This window comes from Belonocnema kinseyi, chromosome 8, assembly GCF_010883055.1.
Source record: "Belonocnema kinseyi isolate 2016_QV_RU_SX_M_011 chromosome 8, B_treatae_v1, whole genome shotgun sequence".
In the NCBI taxonomy this organism is placed as follows: Eukaryota; Metazoa; Arthropoda; class Insecta; order Hymenoptera; family Cynipidae; genus Belonocnema; species Belonocnema kinseyi.
Window position 1 is genome coordinate 87949582 of NC_046664.1, and position 22889 is coordinate 87972470.

A 22889-nucleotide genomic window follows, 5' to 3' on the forward strand; every position below is an offset into this window, starting at 1 on the left:
TTTTGCTCGACACCTGGACAAATGTAATTCCATGTAGAAACATGCGTTTAAATAAAATATTTTACCAAAAAAGTTACCCACGCTTTAACTTGACAGACTGTAAAGTGTTCTTCTAATGAAATTTAAGAAAAAAGATAAGTGCTGAAAAGTAGTGGTTTCTTCTAAAATTTTTAACTTTGCATCGCCTTTTTATTTATGAAGAAATAATAATTCAGCCACAACAAAAATGATATTTAAAACAGTATATTTGTTTTTAGTGAATTACTTTCGCTCGTTTCCCAATGCTTGAAAAAATAAATTTCAAGAAAAAAAGCTATCTTACACAAGAGGCAAAATCAAAGAATAGAATAATTAGGAATAGGGGAAAGGACTAGGTTTTCAAATGACTTGTAAAAGTTCTGTTTTAGATAGCAACGGCAATGTTCACGAAACGTCGGAAAAATATTCGTAGTTTTTAGAATTGAAAATATTGTAATATTAGCCACCGCCTTCCTCCCCTCCACTCCTGCCTTGGAGAAAGAGATATAGATTATTTAAAATGAAGTTTTCTCTAATGTTTATTTACTAATTCTTAATAGCTAGGCAGGCGATGCAGAGTCAAAGATTTGATTAAAAAACCACAACTTTCTATCACTTATCTAAGAAAAGATAGTTATTAGCAATATTAAATTGTTTCAACAACTTTTTTTTTTAACTTTCATTAATTATTATGTCACTAAATGAAAAGGGACAGAAAGGTTAAAATTGCTGAAAAAGCCGCAACTATCAGGCATTATTATAGATGCAGAGTCATAAACAATAATAATTGGTTAGAATAATTGTTTTTACTAAATCTAATTAATTATTAAGTCACGCCTAATGGAAAATAGACGAATAGTTGAAAATTTTAGAAAAAACTGCAACATTTTACCAATTAGGCGGAGAGAATAATATTAAGAATCATAATAAATTGTTTCAACCATTTTTTTTCAACTTGAATTCATTCTTACTTCACTCATATTGAAAATTTGACAAAAAGCCAGAAATTTCAGAAAAACGGCATCTTTGTAGCATGATTCAAATATAATATTATTATTAATGGTAATAAATTGTTTAAAAAATTAATTTTCTTGACTATAATTAATTACTTAACTTATGTTAATTGAAAATTGAACTAAAAGTGCATTTTTTTTAAACTGCAATTTTGTAGCATTTTTGTAAGAGAATATTATTAACAATAATGATACATTGTTTGAACAATTACTCTTGTTAACATTCATGGAACATTGCTAAAAACAATACTAAATTGTTGAAACAATTTATTTGAACATCTCATTATCAGTATAAAATAGTCTTTCATGTGCCAAAAACAATTTGCAATATAAAAGTCATAATTAGCGCCTATAAAGCAGACTTATGGTGTTGATATTTGAAAAGCGATATTTTATTCGTATTCTATGGCTAATTGTAAAGAGAAATGTTGAGTTTCAACTCGATTGAGATAATATGGAGAATTCCTAAAAAAGATTTACAAAAACATCTTTTTTCTTATGGGAAATACGTGTTATACTTCATGGGGCTGGCGCCACCTTTAAATATAATTTTGTTTCAAAACAAAAAAATGCATTTATTTTTTTGTGGACTCGAACAAAATTCTGGGGTGTCCCCATAAAAATAAAAAATAAAATTTTCCAATGCATTTTTGGACCACCCTAATGAACACTAACTTCAATCCAATTTAAACCAAAACCACTTTGCCATCCTTTTTAATCTGACAGTTCAATCCGAATAAGATGTTTCCTTTTTTGAAAATTCACACATACTTGAATGCCAGCACACTTTTATATTGTTGAATTAAAGAATCTTTTTAAAATGATCATCTTATCGAAACTTGTCTTCGATTCTCGACAGCTGATTGCTCTCGAAAGCTGATTGGCTTATTTTACTATGACTTAGATCAGAAGTTAATAGCCAACTTAATGCACCAATAAGGCTTAGGGACTACGCTGGAAGTTAGCGTTACCTTTGCGCATGAAGGTGGCCGAATTGCATGTCCTTTTTGATCAGGAAACTTCGTTACATTCAATATTTTTGGCTATGGTTCTATATAAGAGGCATTTGGACTCCAAGGAACGAGAGAATAATGATAAAATTTGCTCCTATAATTAAAACGGAATGCACATTATGACTTTTTCCAACGCGAGAGAAAATAAAGAAATAAGCAAACAACTACATTTAAATAAGCAGATATGACTTCAACTATTTTTAAAATTATTTATGCTTGGATTTATCTTCTAAAAATATTTGCAATAATCAGCGGGCCTTTTTTGTCAATTCTATAGTTCAAGTTAAAAATTAGGTAAGTTTTAACTTGACTGTATACCTAGAATATCCATAAAACCATGTTAAATTAAAATCTAAAGAAATTTTGAATTATGATCACGTTGCGCAAGTTTGAATGTTTTAAATAATACTTTCGAAGCCTACATATTCTATGTAGCATTCTAAAATACTCGGCGACATTATAGTCCTAACTAAAAGACATTTTAGTTCCAAAGAGCTTTTAAAAGCTTTAAAAATTACGGGTTAAATTATTGTTTAGTTCAAGTTCAACGAAATTTTGTATTTTGGCCACATAGAAAATCAAAATGTTTTCAAATAACCTTCAGGCATGAATGTCTTTCATGGACAAATACAATCTGATGCAGTGCGAATATAACGATAATTAATAATTTAAGGTTCGTCGGGCAAAAGGACGTATGTGCAAACACGCGAATTTTACCGGAAATACAAAAAACTGTCTAACTTGAACGCATTTATTTTATACAAAAAGCTACAAAAATACGAATCAGGATATGGTCAGGCTCTATTGAATCGAGAAAAGAGCGCTTTAAAAGGATCAACCACCTCCGAGAGAAATTCTTGTAAATCGTGCGGCGCGTTCATAAAAGTGAAAATATTGCATACATTTTTTATCTTTTCATTTAAAAATATGCTTTTAAACTATAACATAGCTGTATTGAATCGTGAAAATGACAGGCAAAAAGAAGTAATCACTTAAAAAATACGAAACATCGATTTTGATATATATTTACATGCTTATAAATCGAATTGGACCATAATTATCTGCAGGGATACTTACGTCCTGTTTTTCAACGAACCTTAAATTTATTGTTTTGTGGAAAAATTTTATTTGATACATATTTTGTGACAGTTCCTTTGCTTGCCTATTCTTTATGTTGTTAATGTCTCCAACACATCTTGTTGTAAAAATACTTGATGTGCTACTTGAATTCTAGTGGTACTTCTACGTTCATCAACGTGATAGAGCTGAAGAGTGGAAATGTCAACCAAAAAAGTGGTTACCTCCAGAACTGGAAAGACACGAAATCATCGTAGGAAGTTTCAGTTTATTATTGACCAGCACGTTGTCAGCCTGTCTCGCTTGCTACATTTATAATGGGGGACCTAGCAAAGTTTACTATTCATTCTTCGATTATGGCTGGTACTGGTGGTTTTTACAATGGCCAGTTGTATTTTTATACATGGTGAGTTTATACTTTTATATCGATATTTCTTTTCTTTAAACATAAATTAATTTACAATTCAATTTCTTACGTTTGACTAATACGTAACCGCCTTTGTTACGGTCCGTAAATTTTGTCCCATCTGCACCCCCCCCCCACCATATTACTAAATTATTTTCCACTAAATTTTTTTCGTAAATCTACACTGAGAAAGATGGTTATACCATTTATGTCCTTGGATTTTAAAAATTGGGACAGCAATCTATAGATATTAAGCCGTATAATCTGGATGTTAATTTTGAAAACCTTTGAATTATAAAAGTTATCATTTAAATTTTAAGGTTTAATATCTCTAGATTGCTGTCCATACTTTTAAAATCCAAGATCATAAAAGGAAAAATCCCTTTTTCTCAGTGTATTTGCGTTCATCTAAAACAAAGCGCAAGGCCATATAAGGGAGAAAGAGTTGAGTAAAATCTTATTATTTCCTAGGAATTATCGAAGTACTTCAACTTTCTGCTAAGTACTTACATTTTTAACAAAAATTGTAATATATGATACTTTAACGCAGAAAATATTTTTTTAATTAAAAAACTGTTGAATTAAACTAAAAATCACGGTTTTTCAATAAAATAGTTCAATTGTCAAATAAAAAGATTCATTTCTTACTAAGCGATTGTACTAATAGGAAAAAAAGAATAAATTTTACCAAAAGAGATGCATTTTCCAATCAAAAAGAAGAATTTCCATCAAGAGTTAAATTTTCACCCGAGAAAAAATTTTTCGTCAATATAGAAAAATGTTAATTTGAAGCCAGAAAGACGAGCTTTCTACACGAAAGGTAAATTTTCAACCGTATATACGTATACTTAATAATAAAATAAATTTTCAACCAAAAAGATTAATTTTCTAACAAGAAATATGAATTCGCAACAAAATACATAAATTTCTAACTTAATAGTTGAATTTTTCAACATACAAAAAAAAACTAAATTTTTAAATAAAAATTTAATAGTAAAATTTTCATTAAGGAATCGTTTTTCAACAAACAAAAAAATATAATTTTGAATAAAGTACTTAAATTTTTGAACAAATAGATGAACTTTGAACTAAAATGATGAATCTTTACCAAAAAATGAATTTTAAAAAAGTAATTCATTTTTAAATCAAGTAGTTCAATTTTAAACCTAAAAAGATAAATTTTGTACGAAAAATGTAATACTTGATATATTAATAAAAAGCATGATATAAATAATAAAAAACTATCAAATTTATATTAAATTGAGTTTCAATTAAAATTCTACACTTTATTAGATCAATTTTAAACCAAACAATTGCATTTTTAACAAAAAATGTATATTCTGCTAAAAACTTTGTGCACAAAATACATGAAATTTTTACAAAAAGTAATGAATTTTGAAACGAAAAGAAAAACAAATAAATGAATTTTTGTAACCAAATTCTTAAACTTCCAATAAATAATTAAATTTTTAAGCAAAAAATATGAAATTTGGAGTCAAACTTTATAGCAGATTTTACAACCGAAAATAATGAAGTTTGAAACAATTAAGATTTTTTAAGTATGGGGTGGGATCAGAGCAATTCTTATGTAATTTGTGGATTACCTCTTATTTTTTTATCAATTTATTATTATTTTATACACTTACGATTATTACATTTAATATCTAGGACTAGCAGTATATAACTTCGAGTATATACCTGCCCTGAAAAATAGGGTCATTCTGGCTGTCATAAAAGCTCATTTTTGTTAATGATTGAATAATTTTGTATAGGGGAACGGCCGGTAAAATGAACCAATTTTTGCATTTTTATTTTTTATTTTTAAAGCAATCTTTTATTACAATAAAATGAAAATTAGTTTAAATTTATTACTATTCGCAGACATGAAAATAATTTTCGTGTTTCCGAAAAATTACATTCAGCAATGTTTCTACATTTCTTAAAAAATGGTGTAAATTGGTCCACTGTACCCGACTAGGCAGGTGCAGTGAGCCACGAGGGCGGGTACAGTGGGCCATGAGAGAAATTTCTATATAATATATTTCAATCAGTGCAGGTTAGAGTGGCATTTCCGCGTTAAGCAATAACATTTAATAATTTAAACATATTTAAAGACTTTACGATGAGGATATCTAAAAAAAATTGAACAAGAAATCTGAGTAATTTACATTAATTCCCGACATTATTAGATATTCTTGCAGGTTCTATAATGCGTACTCGCTATAAGTAATCCAAATCATAAAGATTTACAGTGGTGTTTTCAATTTTTTACAAGAAGTAGCAGCATACAATCATTTTCTAGGACTTCTGTCACTGTGCAGTGTAGCCGCGCTATTGGCTACACTACCGGATAATGCAGTGGCTCACTGTACATGCATTGGTTATTCATATTTCAATAGTGTGCTATATTATTTCTTGGGCTTATTGCTGATATTTAATTACAAAAAGTAGAAGCATAAACAGATACAAAGTCACGATCGAAAATCGACATTATTTTTTTTTAACAATAAAATTGCGCAAATCGTATGAAACTTGGATACATATAGCCAAAATACATAAATATATGACCATCAAAAAAAAAAATTGGCAATAAGTAGTTTTTTAAAATGTTGACTCGTTCACTGTTGCGAAGAAAAAATTTCAGGGTTATTTTTGTTCAGAACCACAAATTTTGATTTTTTAAATTAAATATAACTAGTTTATTCATTACAAATTTTACGTTCATCTATTTAAATCCTTCGCGAGTACAAAATATTTGACTTGAGACAAGTTACACTGACTTGGAATCACTATACTAAGGCCATAAAACTAAGATGTTATCTTATGTCTCGTCTCAGATTTGAGATGCAGACAGACATCAATTTCTTGGAGACGACCTCAAGACATCACCAAGACGAATTCGAGTCGAGGATAAGCACTGGATTTCGCTGACAGAAAGCTTTTCACAAAAAAATCTGTTATACTTTTGGTTTTTAGTGATTCATTTACTTGCAATTATCTTACGTAAGAAATGGGTGAGACCACGTATTACCCATGTAAGGCAGCATAGAAAAATCGTTCACATGCCCCTCCCCAATCCACCTAAAAGAATAGATGTAAGTGAAGCACGGTCCTAAACACATGCTAATCAAAGAAAGAATTGATAGAATATTTGACTGCAATCGAAGAAAATAGTGAGGCATTTTAATGGGACGATTAAACTGGAGTTGAATAAAAAATCTAACCAAAGGAGCCTGATGTTCGGGATTAATGTTTGTTTTCCCCTAAAAGTTAATCTCACACAGTGTGGTCTCGTATTGAATATCTAGGGAGAATCGATGAACAATAGATAATGATGTCGTAGGAGGGCGATGGCAAACTCTTGAGAAACAGTTTACGGCACAAGGCTTCCGTGCTTCCACGGGCCGTTGATCAAGATTTGTTCGGTCGTTATGCAGGGAAGAAACACTTGAATCTTTCCCTCTCGATTCGCGTCGAGATATATACGTGTGAAAGCGAGATATCGCTGACGATAAATAAGTACCGACCTTGCATGGGTCGCCCCTTAGCCGTCTGACCACATCCATTTTACTGCATTGTTCGTTGAGAAGCATTGTCGCTGGGATTTACAGGGTTTTCGTTTCTGCAAACGAGTACATGAAAATCCATCACCGCTTTGCCACTCCGAAAATGTTTATCATCACAAAAAAAAGGAACAAAGGGCATGTGATGTTGGTCTACGTTGTACAGTGTAGGTAAAAAATATTCGCGTGACTACCGAAAAAATGTTTATAATCCTGTTAGGAGATAAGCGCCTAATCTGGAGCATCTAAATTTATCGCTCAATCTAAGGAAGACTACCCGAGTGAAAATGCTTCGACTTGAGTTGGACTAGAATTGTCCCCTATCAAGAAATGCTGAAGTCGAATAGTACGACTTGAGCATGTCTTGTTTTTGAGACGCCGTCGACTTGAGACATAAGTAAACGCCGTTTTATCTGTCGTGCCCATAAAAGTAAGACGAAGGCCTATGTCTCGAATCAGTTTTGAGACGCAGCCAGACATCTATATCTTGGAGACGAATTCAAGACATAACCAAGTCGGACTTAAGTCGAAGAATTTTTACTCGGGTATAAGCGATTTTGTTGTAGAGGAATTTAGTGAATGTAGTTTGACGTATGAGGCTATGTTTCCGAATGGGCTGGAGTGCTTATTTGTCTGTGAAAAGGACTTTTTAATAGTAGAAAATAATTTAAAACATTTTTATAAGATTTCTTGCAAAAAGTTTCTTACAAAATCTTACATGCGTAACCTAAAAACTGGCGAAGAAATATTATGGACATGATTGTGAATGTCAAATAATATTAAGCTATTAAGAAAATATTTTACTAAGAATGTTTTGTTATGCAAAAAATGTATTATTATTTAAGTACACTCGGACTTCGATTTTAGTACGGTTTCGGTTCTGACCTTCGACTCATATGGGGATTCTCTGAAAGTAAACAGGGCCGTACGAGTGCTAAGCATGAAGTGACCCTATGTGAAGCAACTCTACGTAGTTACTGAGCTACGCCTAATATATGTATTTATATAACTGTACACAAATTTAAGTAACGTGCGTCGCATTAAGTATTTGTGCACAGTGTAAACACTTCTTATAAAAAATTTAATTATTTTCAATTAAGATTAAAACAATAAATCATTAATAAGACTTGAAAATATTTGCAAGAAAAAAATTTATAAGTTGACTGAAAAATATTATATTTTTCATTAATTAAGTACCGCTTAAATGATATCTACAAACAAGCAGAAAATGAGTTAAATTAACGTTTTAGGATAAACATTAAGCTTTCTCCAGAATTTTTTCTAATTCTTGCAGTTCGCTTTAATTTCATTAAATACGAGTGTGACTTTAGGTGCTGTGCCAAATTCGGAGTCGCTCCCCTACTTATTTTGAAAAAAGATTTTCACCACCAGGTACAGAATAATTTCAAAGGAAAAATTAACTTTGATGTGAATTTAAATTAAATTTTCATTATACTTTATAAATTTGAATTCAATTTCAATGAATAAAATCTCACTATATGATTCATTTACTTTTATCTGACACGACACAGAGGGAAAAAACAGTAATCATTGTTTAGCCTACACTATTCATTCGATTTAAATTTTGTTCTTATCGAAGACTTTAAAATTTATATAAGGTTTTTTTGCTCAGATTTCGATGAAAGATTTGTTCAATTATTTATTTAATAACAAAATTGAGATTTTTTTAAACTATTCAGAATTGATATTTTTTCACATTTTCAGATTTATTAAACAAGGTCTTAGATTTGTATTATAACTATGTGGGAATAATTTTTATTGGATAAGACAAATTTAAAAATTATATTACTACGTTATAAGCAATCTATTCGACGAAAGTTTTCAAATTGGCAACAATTGTTAATAACTTAAACCAAATTAATGCCAAAATTTAGATTTTATCTTTTTTTAAACAATGCGTTTAATTTTTGTTTATGTAAACTACTGCTAATGCATTTCCGATTACTTCTTGCTTAAATAATTTCCAAATTGACAATAACGGTTAATTATGCAAACAAGTTTTATAAAAAATAAAACTATCAGGACAAAGATTCATCAAAAAGAATTTCTGAGGCGATTTTGTCAGCAAAGATGAGTATTCATTGGAAAACAAGTGAATGCGGAATCTTTAATGAATATTATTCAAACAATAGACAATGTTAAAAGATTTGTAAATTAACATAGATTAAACTCGACGAAAAGACATTTCTAACCAATTCCTTTAAAAAATTAAGTCTGTTCCTTAAGAAATAGCGAAATTCTGTGTGTGCTTATCTAAATTGTTCAGATTATTAATTGTTCGTATACACTTTCAAAATAATGCAGCGATGAGTTATCGAAAAGATATACTTAGTTGATTACGTAACGAAATTAAGCCTGTTCGTTGAAAAATACCTAAACTCTGAATTTTTGTATGATAATTGTTTAAATAATCCATTATTCTGGTGCAAAGTATTATAACTAAAGAGCTATCAAATAGATATTCTCATTTGTTTCCGTAAAAATGTGCCTATGTGTTGCTAAATATCCGAACTGTGAAATTGTTAATAAATTTTTTTGACCATTGCAATCTCTTTTAAATTATTGTCACTCACTGAAAATTATTTTTAAATGATACTTTATAATTCAAGAATCTAGAATTTAAAAATATAAATGTCCAGATCGAATAAATAGTGTAGGCCAAAAATTTATTTCTATACAGAAAATGTTTTTCTTTACCATGCGAGCCATCGGCGTATAACTAACATGTACTATATTTAGTTGCGAAAATCTCACGAGAACTATTAGACAATCAAATGTTTTTTGTCGGATCACTAATTTTAAATTAAACTATTTGGAACACTTATAAATTGTGTTTGTTCAACATGCTCACTATAATAACGCCGTTTGATTCCCATCTCTTTAAGATTGAATTTTTTTATCTAGAAGGTTTTCAAGTAAACCTTTTCCATTTCAAAACTTTAATTGTCAGGATTTAGTCATTTTTTCGACATATTAAAAGTATTGTAATTTCAAATTCTTTTGTTGAGTAGTTTAGATCTTAGAATATTTATTCGCGCTCGATAATGTATTTACCTAGAGCTACGCGCTCGTTCTTTTTATATTCCCCACATTTATATACAGACTTTTTAAAACTAAATGAATTCTCTTTTGTTAAAGCTCCTTCGGCTTTAACGAACACTATCTCATCACGTATCTCATGCTTAGCACTAGAGTTTGTCCCTCAAATTGTATATCATTTCTATAAATGTATATGATTACAATCCATAACATGCATTGGTATTCAAAAAGATGTAGTTTTATTGTCTTGTTTCAAAAAGCTTCACATTCTTTAAAAAACTTTTGTTATAAAACATTCTATTGCAACTTCTACCGTTTTTTCGAAAACTAAATTTGCTCATTTCCAATTTCATTTTTACGATTTAAACTTTAAGCATACGGTCTACACAGCAGCCTTACTTTTTGTAATTTCTGAATTATATCCCTTATCTCAGTGACACAGACTTTCTAAAATGAATTTACTATTGCATTGTGTTTTACATCGCAGTTGTAGTGCCCTATTGTTTCATCTGCTAATAATTCACTAAAAGAGTCTCTCAAAGCGTTTAGAACAGAGAGTTTAGTTACAAAACAGTCCCCCAAAACTTCTATTAATGAGCCGTAGTGGAGGCTATTAGTTTCAACCGAGAGTCATAGCTGTTTGGTGTTTTATGCTGAGTACTTTGGTTTAAAAAGTTTATTTACGTGTGTTTTTAGAATTTAATTCAGTAAATTGGGTTTGATCAAAAAAAGTGCATAGGATAAATTGTTCGTCTGTCTGAATACTATGAATATCCTTACAGACAAATTTTGAATCTTGAAAAAAGTAGGGTCTCAAAACGTGGACATTTGACAGAAACTGGGAGAGGGAAGGGGCTCAAATTTTGCACAGATATAATACCTTCTGTGATGCAAATATAATATTCATATTTACAGGCCTTGCAGCTTTATTTATGATTAAGTTCGATTAAAAATACAAACGTAATCGTCTTAATTTGAAATTCTGCAAATCTACTTTCAACTTGTAACAATTATAAATCACAAATTCTGCATACTTAAACGCTTTCAATTTGGATATATTGAATTTCAAATATTTTAAAGATGAAATTGTTCAATTTTGAACCTTTCAAACATAACATTTTTTTCACTAGTGAGCAGCACGAGCGAAACAATTTTTACTCGACTCGATTTGCCGAAAGTTCAAAGCTTACGATTGTACCGAATTTCAGAAAATTCGTTAGATATAAATTGATCGAAATATGTGGGTTTCCGCATGAAAAAGGCCCATGAGACCCGTTCTAGTTTAGGAGATATTGGGCTTTGTCTAAGTTGTGGTCAAATTGATTATATTCGGCTTGAAATGGGACGCGATACTGGGACCTATAGTGAATCTATTGAGAATACCACCTTGATCCAAAAGTTTTAGGAATTTTTTTTTTAAATCAAAAATACAAGTAACCAGAAGTAGTTATATCTCATGTTCGAAGAAAAAGTGCAACATGTGCGGTTATGGCACTCTCCAAGTTCAGGCTATATGACCCTGTACGTAAACCCACACCGGCCATGAGGACCCTTTTCACAGTAAACTAAAAGAAACATTTTGTTGCAGAGCATTTTGCTCCAGCGATCATTTGACTCTCGAGATCATGATGATTTGTCCATTCAGAACAATTTGATATTATTTTTTAGTTCATTTGTCTGACTAAACAAAATGGTCAACAATTCTTGCCGCTGCTTTCATGACGACATAACCTAAAAATGGTATCTAGCTGCACGAAAGTGACAACTACATTTAACAGGTGATATTTTCTGATGTCATATTTCGTTATTTTCAAACTTTTTAAGTACACAGCACGATCAGAAACCATAAAAAGGTTGCATGAGAGCTGAAGAGCTCTAAGAACGCCAGCCATCTTGGTTTGACTTCATTCATGATCCCGAATCTGATCATTATGATCACACAAGTCGATCATTCACTCCGGCCGATTAAAATGCTCTTGAATTTAGTATCATTTTTGGTGCATATCAAAATGATATTGATTTCGACATTATTTAGAACATTTTTTTTACTGTCTTCATACGGACACCCACCTATTGTTTCAGTGTAGTTTAGAATAAAAATCTGCTGTGCGTAGATTTTCGCTAAGGAAATATACACAGTTTAATTGTGAGATATCGACTGTCATTCTTAGAGAAATATAAGAAAGATTAAAAGGCGTGAGACAAGACGCTTCTTTGCACATGGGGTTCTCTGTTACACGACTTTGACTTTGCGCCTTGGTGTCGGTAGGATCAGAATCTCTATGGGGGAAAGAGAGCACGAAGGCGGAAACCGAAGAATTTCCAAGACAACTTTTGCTGCATCAGATTCTCTATTTTTCTTTTTTGCAGAGAAAACCGTGTCTCCAAGCGTTCACTAGACCGAGAAACTACAAGATTTTTTTATCATAAAATTGGATGAAAACGATACAGAAAGTTGACAACTACATTAAGAGTTGCGAATGAGGTTGTAATTGACAATGTAGCAGTCGACATAAATGGCAACTGTTTGCAGCGTTTTTATACAATTTTTATAGAAAACGACCTTACAGATTTTATGTGTACAGATGTCACTTATACGAAATCCGGCTGCAGAATATATTATTTCGATAAATTATTGATTTTTCACAATTCTTCCGAGATTATTGCTATTAAGTTTCATTAAATTTGATTTGATTTGAGATGTTATCTTTTTTCATCTAGTTTTTTTTGCCGAACTCGTTCAGACTCATTCAGACAGTACTATGTAGATTGAAAAAAGCAAATGACCAAAACCATTTTACATGAATTTAAAGCATTATATTCTGAATTACACTCCTTCGGTTTTCTAATTAATGGTCATCTCCATACAGGAGTATTAAAACTGGCGTCAAATTGTGAACCTAAATTGACGCACATTAGTTGACACATATCTCGCCTGACACAGAATGACTCGCACTACTTAACGGACATTCTGCTAAACCTGACATTATTCCAAATGTTGAGCCCCCTCCCCATGTGTTGAAAATCATTATGTCAATTTTTTTAGCTAAAATAAATTAATTTTTTGATTTAAATTAAAATTTATAATTAAAATTGGGGAACCAAGGTTTATAAATAGTAATATTTTTTTAAGTAATTCTGACAACAACCAGTCTCTTTAAATCGTGCATTAACTTTGAAGAAGAAGTGACCGATAGAGCAAAGTATTCTAGAGATGATAAATCAGCGCTCGACGTGAATAATGCACATTTGAGAAGAAATTCAGTTTAGTATATCTCTCCAGCATTACAAATCAGAAAAATTTCCTGGCTGACCAAACTCTGCTCTGACCTAAATTTAGCCAACATAAGTTACCTTCTTTTCCTTCAAATCAACGCTATTAAGCTCAGGTTTTTCTTAATTCTTAATCAATTTAAAACCTTTTTTTACTAGCGTTAGAATCAATGTAATTGAATTCAACGAGATCTTTAATATCCAGGGGACGTTATTATCTTCAAAAGAATTCATTATGAATTTTCTACAACCCTTCTAGACAATTTAAGAAATTGAAAATCACGTTTAAATTTTTAGTTTCAATCGGTGGATTTTCGATATAGATATTAACGTAAAAATCTGTTAAAAAGTGATTTTGAATAGGTATCTTTTATCTCATTATTAATTTTAATTTATTTATTTTTATTTAGACACATCCGATTTGAACAAATCTAAACATCTATAGCCCCCCTTTACTACTACTACTTCAAACAAAACGTTTTACATTCACTGAAGTTCATTTCTCAATATTGAAGGATTTATTGTAGCTTAAAATCGATTAATTAATAATAAATCTGCAAATGGCTGTTATAGTCTATCAGGATCTAAAATGAATGAAATGCAAAAAAATCTTTTACATTCAATAAATTATATATATATATATATATATTGAAATATCACAAGCCAGATAATATTTTTTTCAGTATTGGAGTTGGGTACCTTTTTTAAATATACGACGCAGCTTACATTGTAAAACTAACATGCCAAGGAATATAGGCACTGACTGAATAAAGCATGCTTAAATCTCTATGTCTGTCCCTCTCCCAGTGGTTTGAAATAGGAATTCACTGTTCATAGTCACCCACTGTTTGTATTAAAGTTTTTTTTCCCGTAAATGCTGAATATTAAATCTTTCACAGAACTGCGGTTTGCGATTTAATAATATCTTTTTCACGGAAAAACAATATATAAACAAACAAAGTGACAAAATTGACCATTTCAGCTTTTTGAATTTTTATCTGAGGAAGAAATAGAGAAGAAACACAGTTAGTCGGAATGATTTCACCTCTACTTCAAGACTAAAAATTAATCTAATAATATTCAACCTAATCATTGTAAATAATTTTTATTAACAAATTATTATTATTGTTTTTCTCATAGAAAAAATTATCTGTCTTGCACTAATTTTTATGATGTTTTATGAGGGTCATAATTTATAACAAACAAATTCGCATAAGCTGGCATGTATTGTTTTTATAAACATTTTTATAAAAAAATTCTCTGTAACTAAGTTTTTATCATACCTAAATTGATTGTTTTTACCAGAAATAAATAAATCACAATTGTCTGCAAAAGAATTTATATACGTCGAGTTTCATCAAAAATAAATAATATAGATTGTTAATAAAAATTCAATTAAACAAGTTCCTAAACGCCGTTTTTTCGTTAAAAAAATGATTTTTTTAAAAATTTTGGTTGGAATGACCTTTTTTGCGATAATTAACAAAAAAAAAATTAAATAAATAATCTGTGTGGTCGTTAGAATATCTGTTTTAATAAAAATAAAAATTGATCATTTTTACATACAAAAGAAACGTTTTTCACTCAAATTATCCGACACTAAACTAAGGTTGGTTCAAAAACTGAATGTACGACACTACATAATAATTTGCGTCTTTGTTGATAACAATTTTTATTAAGAAGTTGTCTCAAACTGCCGTTTGATTCTAGAAACACATCACATTTAAGCTTACCATGAAAATTATTGATTACAAAATAACTTTTCTAAGATCAAACAGATAAAAAAATTGTTAAATAAAAATTGTTATTATTAAGTACGCCAATTGTTATTTAGTGTCTCATCCAGTTTTTAAAATACTGCTATTTTATTGTTGCGCTCGGTTTTGTACGTTTAATGCGTATATTTTAACTAAATTTTTAAAAATATTATAAATATTATAACTTAAATCTAAAACTGTGATTTAAACTTCTGAGTAATTACACCACAAATTCTAATTGAAACTTTTTTCTATTTGTTTTTAAAGAAGGGTCTCAAAGCAACTACGGCTTTGACAATTACATTCTCATTACGAAACTCGTGCTTTGCGTCCTGAAAATGATTCACCTTTTTGAACTTTTATTTTGTTAAGAAATTTCATGAGAATAGGCTCGAAATACATATATTGTATATCTAGAAGAAATTTGGATTGATATTTCTTAACCTATAAAAAAATGTCAGCCTTTTATTGAAAGTTTTCAAAATGTTGAAAAGCCTATAACTTTTTTTAATTGTATCAAATTAAAAAATTTTATGAGTTTGATTTGCAGGTTTTCTTGCCGTATACAAGAAAATTTGACAAACATTTCTAAAACTCATAACAATTTTTTTATCAAATTTTGAAAAAGCTCTAACTTTTTGAATTTTTTTCTAATCGAAAAATGTAACTGATTTAATTTCTAAATATATTTGATATTTAGTAAAGAATTTAAATGAAATTTCCTAATCTGTCACAAAAACATTTTTTTCCATTTTTCTCAACATTTTCAAAATATTCAAAAGTACATAACTTTTCTAATTTTGATCGAAATAAAAAATTTTATTTGGATAATTTGTAAGTGCTCTATCCATTTATAAGAAACTTAAACGAAAATTTATGAAATTCAAGAACAAATATTTTTTAATGTTGAAAATGCTTTAAATTTTTTTATTTTGGTTGGAAATACCTGCGTAATGAACCTAGCCTTCGTTTTGGGAACCTTAAGGAGTGTACCGAAGCCTGACTTGATTGGACCAATTCTTTGAAAGTTAGCATGGCTGAAACATTAAGGTAATCATACATACAGACAGACATACAGACAGCCAGACAGATATACAGGCTGGCAGGCAGACACCGACCAAATTTTATGATTTTCACTCTGTGAGTGCCGAAACGTAAAGATCCGTTAAAAACCAGAGATCGAAAATTTGGACGATTACATTGCACTCTCATGAATGAGAATGTAAAAATGTCTCATTTGTATTTAAAAATGATAAATGTTAGTTTTTGTTAAAAAAATGCTGATGACAATCACATGAATTATTTTCATTTAATTTCATCGGTAGATAATCGCAAGCAATCTCGTTACAGTAATAATTATTTGAAGAAAAAGTAGCTTTTTTTCTACGACGAAACGGCCGGTTGGGGGAATTGCTTAACGAAATCGTTTTCATTATCCATTATTATTATTATTATTATTATTATTAATTATGTAAGAAAATCTTGTGGCTATTATAAAAACTTGTTTATTGATAATTTTTTCATAAAAATACTTATAAAAACAGTAAATTTTAGCTCATGCTAATTTTTCGTGACAAATTATGACTATTATGAATAATCGTAGCAACTACCGCGAAACAAAGGATTTTTTTGTTGAGAAAAAACACTTGCAAGAATTTTTTCATAAAAGTTTTTAAAATGATTGGGGTTGATATAATTAAAATTATTTTTATTCTTGGAGTTCAGGTGCAATAATTCCGGCAGAATAGTTTGTTTATTCCTGTATTTTTTATTCAGATAAAAATTCACAGAGCTGAAATGGCAGATGTCACTGTAAAAGGTTTAAATCTGAATTGAAGAGACAGAAAACGCCTTTGTTTGCTTACGGAGAGAGAAGATATATTTTAAAAGTATTTTTTTCACGGTAAGTTAAAATTTTACAAATCTAATATTTAAAGAATTTTCAAAAACATTTTTATAATTATGCTATTCTATTATTTAGAACTTCCATTCACTTAGATTTCAGAAACTAAAATTGAAATCTATTTCAAAATTGGCCATATATGTATGCAGAAACCCTCTCCAATGAAAATAGACACATATGCAGCTCAGCTCAGTCACCTGTTTTCAAATCTATTTTATAGTTTGTTTTGCAACTCGTAAAGTCCTTTCCTTTCGGTTGAGATTATAAACACTCAATATCTATTATATCTTTAATGGAAAATGGATGATCATACACTGCACCCAAAACGGTGAACATTGGTCGTACTTTATATATTCGGACGAGTCACAGGTGCCTAATCCGAATTGCTGCTACGATTATTTAAATTATTTTGAAGGGCAGAAAGGGTCCTTAAATTAAATTATGTTGTCCCTATTATTCTGTTCTTCCTTTTTCGGCATGTTAGTGTCGACTTACTGATAGTCTTCTGATAAGACGGAGGTCGACGTCGACGCTATTCCAATTTGAATCGCTCAAGTGGAGTCTGTTGAGATTTCCTTTTGTACGTGAGTCGTTTGCCAAAGACATACGAAATACCAGAACGTAGCTGGCACACGTTTCTCAGCAACTTCGCTTGCTTCATCGAGTACGTCAGTGGCATCTTATTAATATAGAATTCTAATTATCCACACATTTGTATCTGTATCCTGACCTATTTATTAGGGGTGGTTCAAAAACTACGTCACATCATTATCAAAACTTTTTCAACCGCTCCCCTTCTTCATCAGACATAATTACACAAAACTCTCAATTTTATTTAATGAACACCTAAAATAAAATAGATAACATGTAAGCATAATACTTTTACAAACCTTACAGCGCAAACTCATTTTAAAACAGGGAGAATGGGATAATTTTTCACGAAAATAGGGAAAAAAGATGGGAATAAATTTTGTTGAATAAAATTAATCTTTCACTACCATTTAAAATTCAATATGAAAATTTCAAGATTTCAAGTGTGATTATATTGTATTTTCAACAAAACAGTGTGAATTTTCAACCAAAATATATATATTTTTAAATAAGCAGTTACATCTACTACAAGCAAATAAATTAAACTTCAAGCAAAAGAGATAAGCTAAATCGCTACATCGTAGAAGGGTGTATAAAATTACTTGGTCCGAGCGCATTAACTTGTTATCGCGTTTTAAAAATTTTGTACTGTTATTTTTGGAAATTTACATAGATTGTGGAAAAATTGAATGGTGTCCGGTGTGGTCCAGGTCTGGCTTTATCTGGACTGTCTAGTCTAGAAGTCCTAATTCGACCCAGGTCTGGCGCTAATTTTGTCCAGGTTTTACTTTAACTATACTGTCTAGGTCTAAGTTCGGTCTGGAAAGTCTGCTCTGGCGCAGGACCAGAGCTGACCAGCCAGGTAATGACAAGCAATTATATGTTCTGCCTGAAAGTTTTGTTCTTTCCTTGATTGTCTAGTTTGATCCAGCTTTGACGCTAATTAGCTAAATACACTTATAGTGAAGAATATCTTTTCTGCAATTCAGAAAAATAATAAAAGCAGCCTTCAGCTAGTGGCTGATCAGCCATTAACTTGTGACAGACCATACGGTCTCGCCAAGACCTTTTGTCCAAACCCAAGCTAGACCATCTGGGCAGCTCCAGACATAGTTTATTACATAGTTGATTTTCAACCAAGAAATATAAATTACTCTGGCGGGGAAGGTTTTAACCTAGAAACCAGAGTATACTTTTCCGAAGGCTTTTGGTGCCCTGAATTCGAATCTGAGGTCCAAATTGCCCAATTGGCTCTGAGTTTCGAGCTATGCTAACCTAAATGTGTAAAAATCGCTAAGATGTCACATTTTAAAATTTTTTAGTCATCCATAATCCTACCAACCATAAGAGTTTGAGGATTGCGGTGTGTAGATTTGGGGTTGTTGGGATTGTGGGGTTGGGGCTTGTGAGTATTGGTTTTGGTGGTTTAGAGTTTGCAGGTTAGTGGTTTGTGTGTTTGGGGGTTGTGGGCTTGGGGTTTCTGTTTACACTTCATGCGCTTATCGTTTGTAGGTTTATGAATAACTAAAAAAATTTGAAACGCGAAATCTCATCGAAAAAAATATCTGAGCAAACTCAACGTCATTTGAAAATTTGAACCTCAAATCCTTAATTCAGCGCACTAAAACCTTTGGAAAAGTATACTCTAGTTTCTGGGTCTGATGGTAGCACAACTTTTGTTGGCATGTGTTATCAACTAAAAACTTTCTACGAAAAAAATATGATTTTGAATCCAGAGGGTTGAATTTTTAACAAAATAACTACCTTTTTACAAAAATAGTGGAATATTCAACCACGTAAATTATTTATTAATACTTGAATATAAATACCCAGATAGCACAAGAATTTGCGGCAAGCTTGTCTAAACCTTGCAATGCAAGGTCCCGAAACTTGCATTGCAAGGTTTAGGCAAGTTTCCCGCAAATAAGATAATGTCCGCCATGCGGCAATATTACGAGGCAAATGTGAGGGACCATTGCACAGCCCTAGGTGCAATGAAAAACTAATGCGCAATGGATCAAACTCTTGTGCTGTCTGTGTATAAATAGTTGAATCCTCAACCACAGTAGATTAATTTGTTTTCAAGTAGTTGTCCTTCTAACCAAAAAACATCAAATTTATACCAAAAGAGATTGAATAAAAAACCAAAAAAATTTTACTTGCAAAAAAGGAAATTTAAAAAAATAAATTGTTGAATTTACAAGCCAAAAAGGCAAATTCTTTAAACAACAGTCGAACTTTTCACTCGAAATTACGAATTTCCAACAAAAAAGTAATTTCTAAACCAAAAAGATTAATTTTAAACGAAAAAATGATCAATTTTCAATTTAAAATATAATAGTGAAATTTGCACTCCAGAAAATTGATTTTCAACAACAGAAAATACATTTCTTACTAAATAGTTTAATTTTACCGAAAGATATCTGTCACTAATAAAATTAATTTTTAATACTTTAATTCACTTTGCAACCAAGAAGTTGTTTACGAAAAATACGGATTCACAATAAATTTTCAACCAAATCTTTAAATCTTTAACTAAAAACGATCAATGTTCATCGTAATATGGAAGAGTATAATTTTCAGATTAAAAATGAATTTTTAAACAAAGAAAAGAACAAAGTAGTTCATCTTTCAAAGAAGCAGTTGAATTTCAAACCAATAAATTTTAATTCTAAATAAAAAAATGTTTTATTTGAATTTTCAACTAAAAGCGATCCATTTGTTATATTTAATTTCACCCCTCAAAGTGTGAAGTTTTGTTTTTTAATCACCTTACTTGCATTCATATTTTAGGATCCGATACTGCCTTTACCAAATGCTAAACTACATTATTTTTCTGTGAAAATCAAAAACTTTTTTATCTATCGAAATAAGCCTTAACTTCAGGAATTTTTTTTCAAAGGATTGGTTTTCATTCCGTTCAAAGACCTCTTCTCTTTCTGCCTTTAACTCCGTTGAGCTAGTTCTGTTAGCCATCGAAATTTCTTTTTCGACGAGTACTGGGAATTAGTAAAAGTCAATTTCGATTTCGTAAGGCAACTGAGCACGGTGGAATTGCTAAATATTTATTGCGCTTGCCATTTCTGTATACTCGCTTGTTTCGATCTCAAATGCATGGAGCAGTGTGAGAAGGCAGTTCATTTGCGTTTACAATTCGTACATGAAACATGCGCTCATTGGTGCCGAGATATGTGTAAACAAGGCTGATTCATATGAATAGTTATCTGAAATAGTGAAAGACAGATTATTGCAAACATAGATTTTCCCCAATTGTATATATTTTTACATTTATTCCCCCTGGGACAAATATTCATTATAATTTTTTAAAATTTCTAAACAAATTTTTAGATTTTAAAGTTTCATAGTTTTTTAATCTTTTTTATTTTACGTTAGCTTTTTAAAACAGAAATTGGCATTTTAAAGCAGTAAGTTATTGTAATTAGTACAAAACGCAATTCACAGATAATCGGTTATTTTACAGAAAAATCATAAGATTTCGAAGAAGATTTACAATGGAAGGGCCACACTGCATATGGGTGTAAGTGCCAAATTTTCAAAAATCGGTTTATTGGCCTAAACTATTTGTTTTCTCTTTAGAAAATTTTGTTCTAGTTCGACCCGAAAGGGGGCGTAGGAAAAAATGTCAACGCATACGGGTGTAAGTACCACGAAGCTTGCTGGTGGAAGTGCCAAGCTTCATAGTGTGATATCACCGCGGCTTTATTGATTTTCAAAGCACGTGTCGATTATGATTTTTTGAAGCTTGTCCGTTTAAAATTATGAATTCGTGGAAAGAAATAGTTGCTGCAAAAGTTACTTTTGCAGTGTCAAAATACCAGCTTTCTGGTGCGCGCCGATCTTTGACCAGGGCTTTTTGGCACATGCTTATCTTTTTTAAGCATTTTTTTGCAATTCAATAGAGCTGACAAATAGCTCAAAAGAACTTTTGTCTTGTTTTTCTCTAAAATTCAAAACTTAAACAGTTACGTTACTTTTTCTGTGTCAGAACTGAAGCTTTCTGGCGCGCGCCAATTTTCGAACAGGGCTTTCTCGCAAATGGTTACCTTTTTCAAAACATCCTTTTTGCGATTCAATAGAGCTAATCCATAGCTCAAAAATACTTTCGTTTTTTTTTAATTAAAAAATAAAAAAGCCACGAAACTTTTCATATATAAAAATCAGAGTTTATGGGGACAAGCTGTACCTTTGACAAAGGTTTTCTCGGAAATGGATGCTTCTTTCAGAATGTTCGTTTCACGGTTCCATTAAGCCTAACAATACCCCAAAATGATTTTGAATTTTTTTGTTCAAAATTATTTGCGTAAAAGTTCGATAGTTTTTGAGTTCTCCTTGAAAATTCGGGTTTTGGAACTTAAGCCCGTGTGCAGTGTGCCTCTTTAATTCTGCACAATTTTCTGTTGTTATTTTAGTATTTTTGGCCAGAAATGATTGGTATGTATGATGAAAAATATATTTCAAAGAATATTTACAAATTTTCAACAACGTCAGGATTTGTTTTTGTGTTTAAACAAAAATTGGTATTTTAAATAAAAAATCTGTCCAGTTTGAGCAAGATTGACAATTTTTGAACAGACTTAGGTTATACCTTTTTAACAGGAAATTGTATGTTTTAAATGAAAGTCATTAGATTTCGGAAAAGATTTATAATTTGAAATTAACTTTCCCTCATGTTATTTTCGTATTTTTTGTCAAAAACAATTTGTTTTTTTTTTAATTCATGAGATATCGCAGAATATTTACAATACTCGAACAGTTGTAGGGCATGATAGAGTTTTTCACCGAAAATTTATTATTGTGAACAATAATAATTTGAATAAGAAGAATTAAACTTAGAATTTTATGTACCTTACGTTATGTTAGTGTTTTTTGTCAGAAGTTAGTATTTTTAATGAAAAATACAACGATTTGATTCTTTATGTAGTATACAAAAATATTATATATATATGTTCTGAAGGTAATAAATCGATTTTCATAAGCTATCGAAAATATGGGCCTTGCTTTTCTTCTACTTTAGCTAATAGATACTATTTACTCGATCCTACCCGATTAAAAATGCTTCGAATTGAGTTCGAATTGAATTGCCCTCAATCAAGACATGCTGAAGTAGAAAAGTTCGACTTGAGCATGTCTCAGTTTTGAGACGGAGCCAGACTTCTATTTATGTCCTAGAGAAAGGTTTTATGTTTTGAAGACA

General features: G+C 30.7%; 1 protein-coding gene across 1 annotated transcript in view; it reads left to right on the plus strand.

The window, feature by feature from the left end:
* LOC117178591 (lathosterol oxidase-like) overlaps positions 1-22889 on the plus strand; it is a 50810-nt gene that overhangs the window by 20266 nt on the left and 7655 nt on the right. The window contains exon 3 of the mRNA XM_033370018.1: positions 3279-3527. Coding sequence (XP_033225909.1) covers positions 3279-3527 — 249 coding nt within the window. The remainder of the gene's footprint in view (positions 1-3278; positions 3528-22889) is intronic.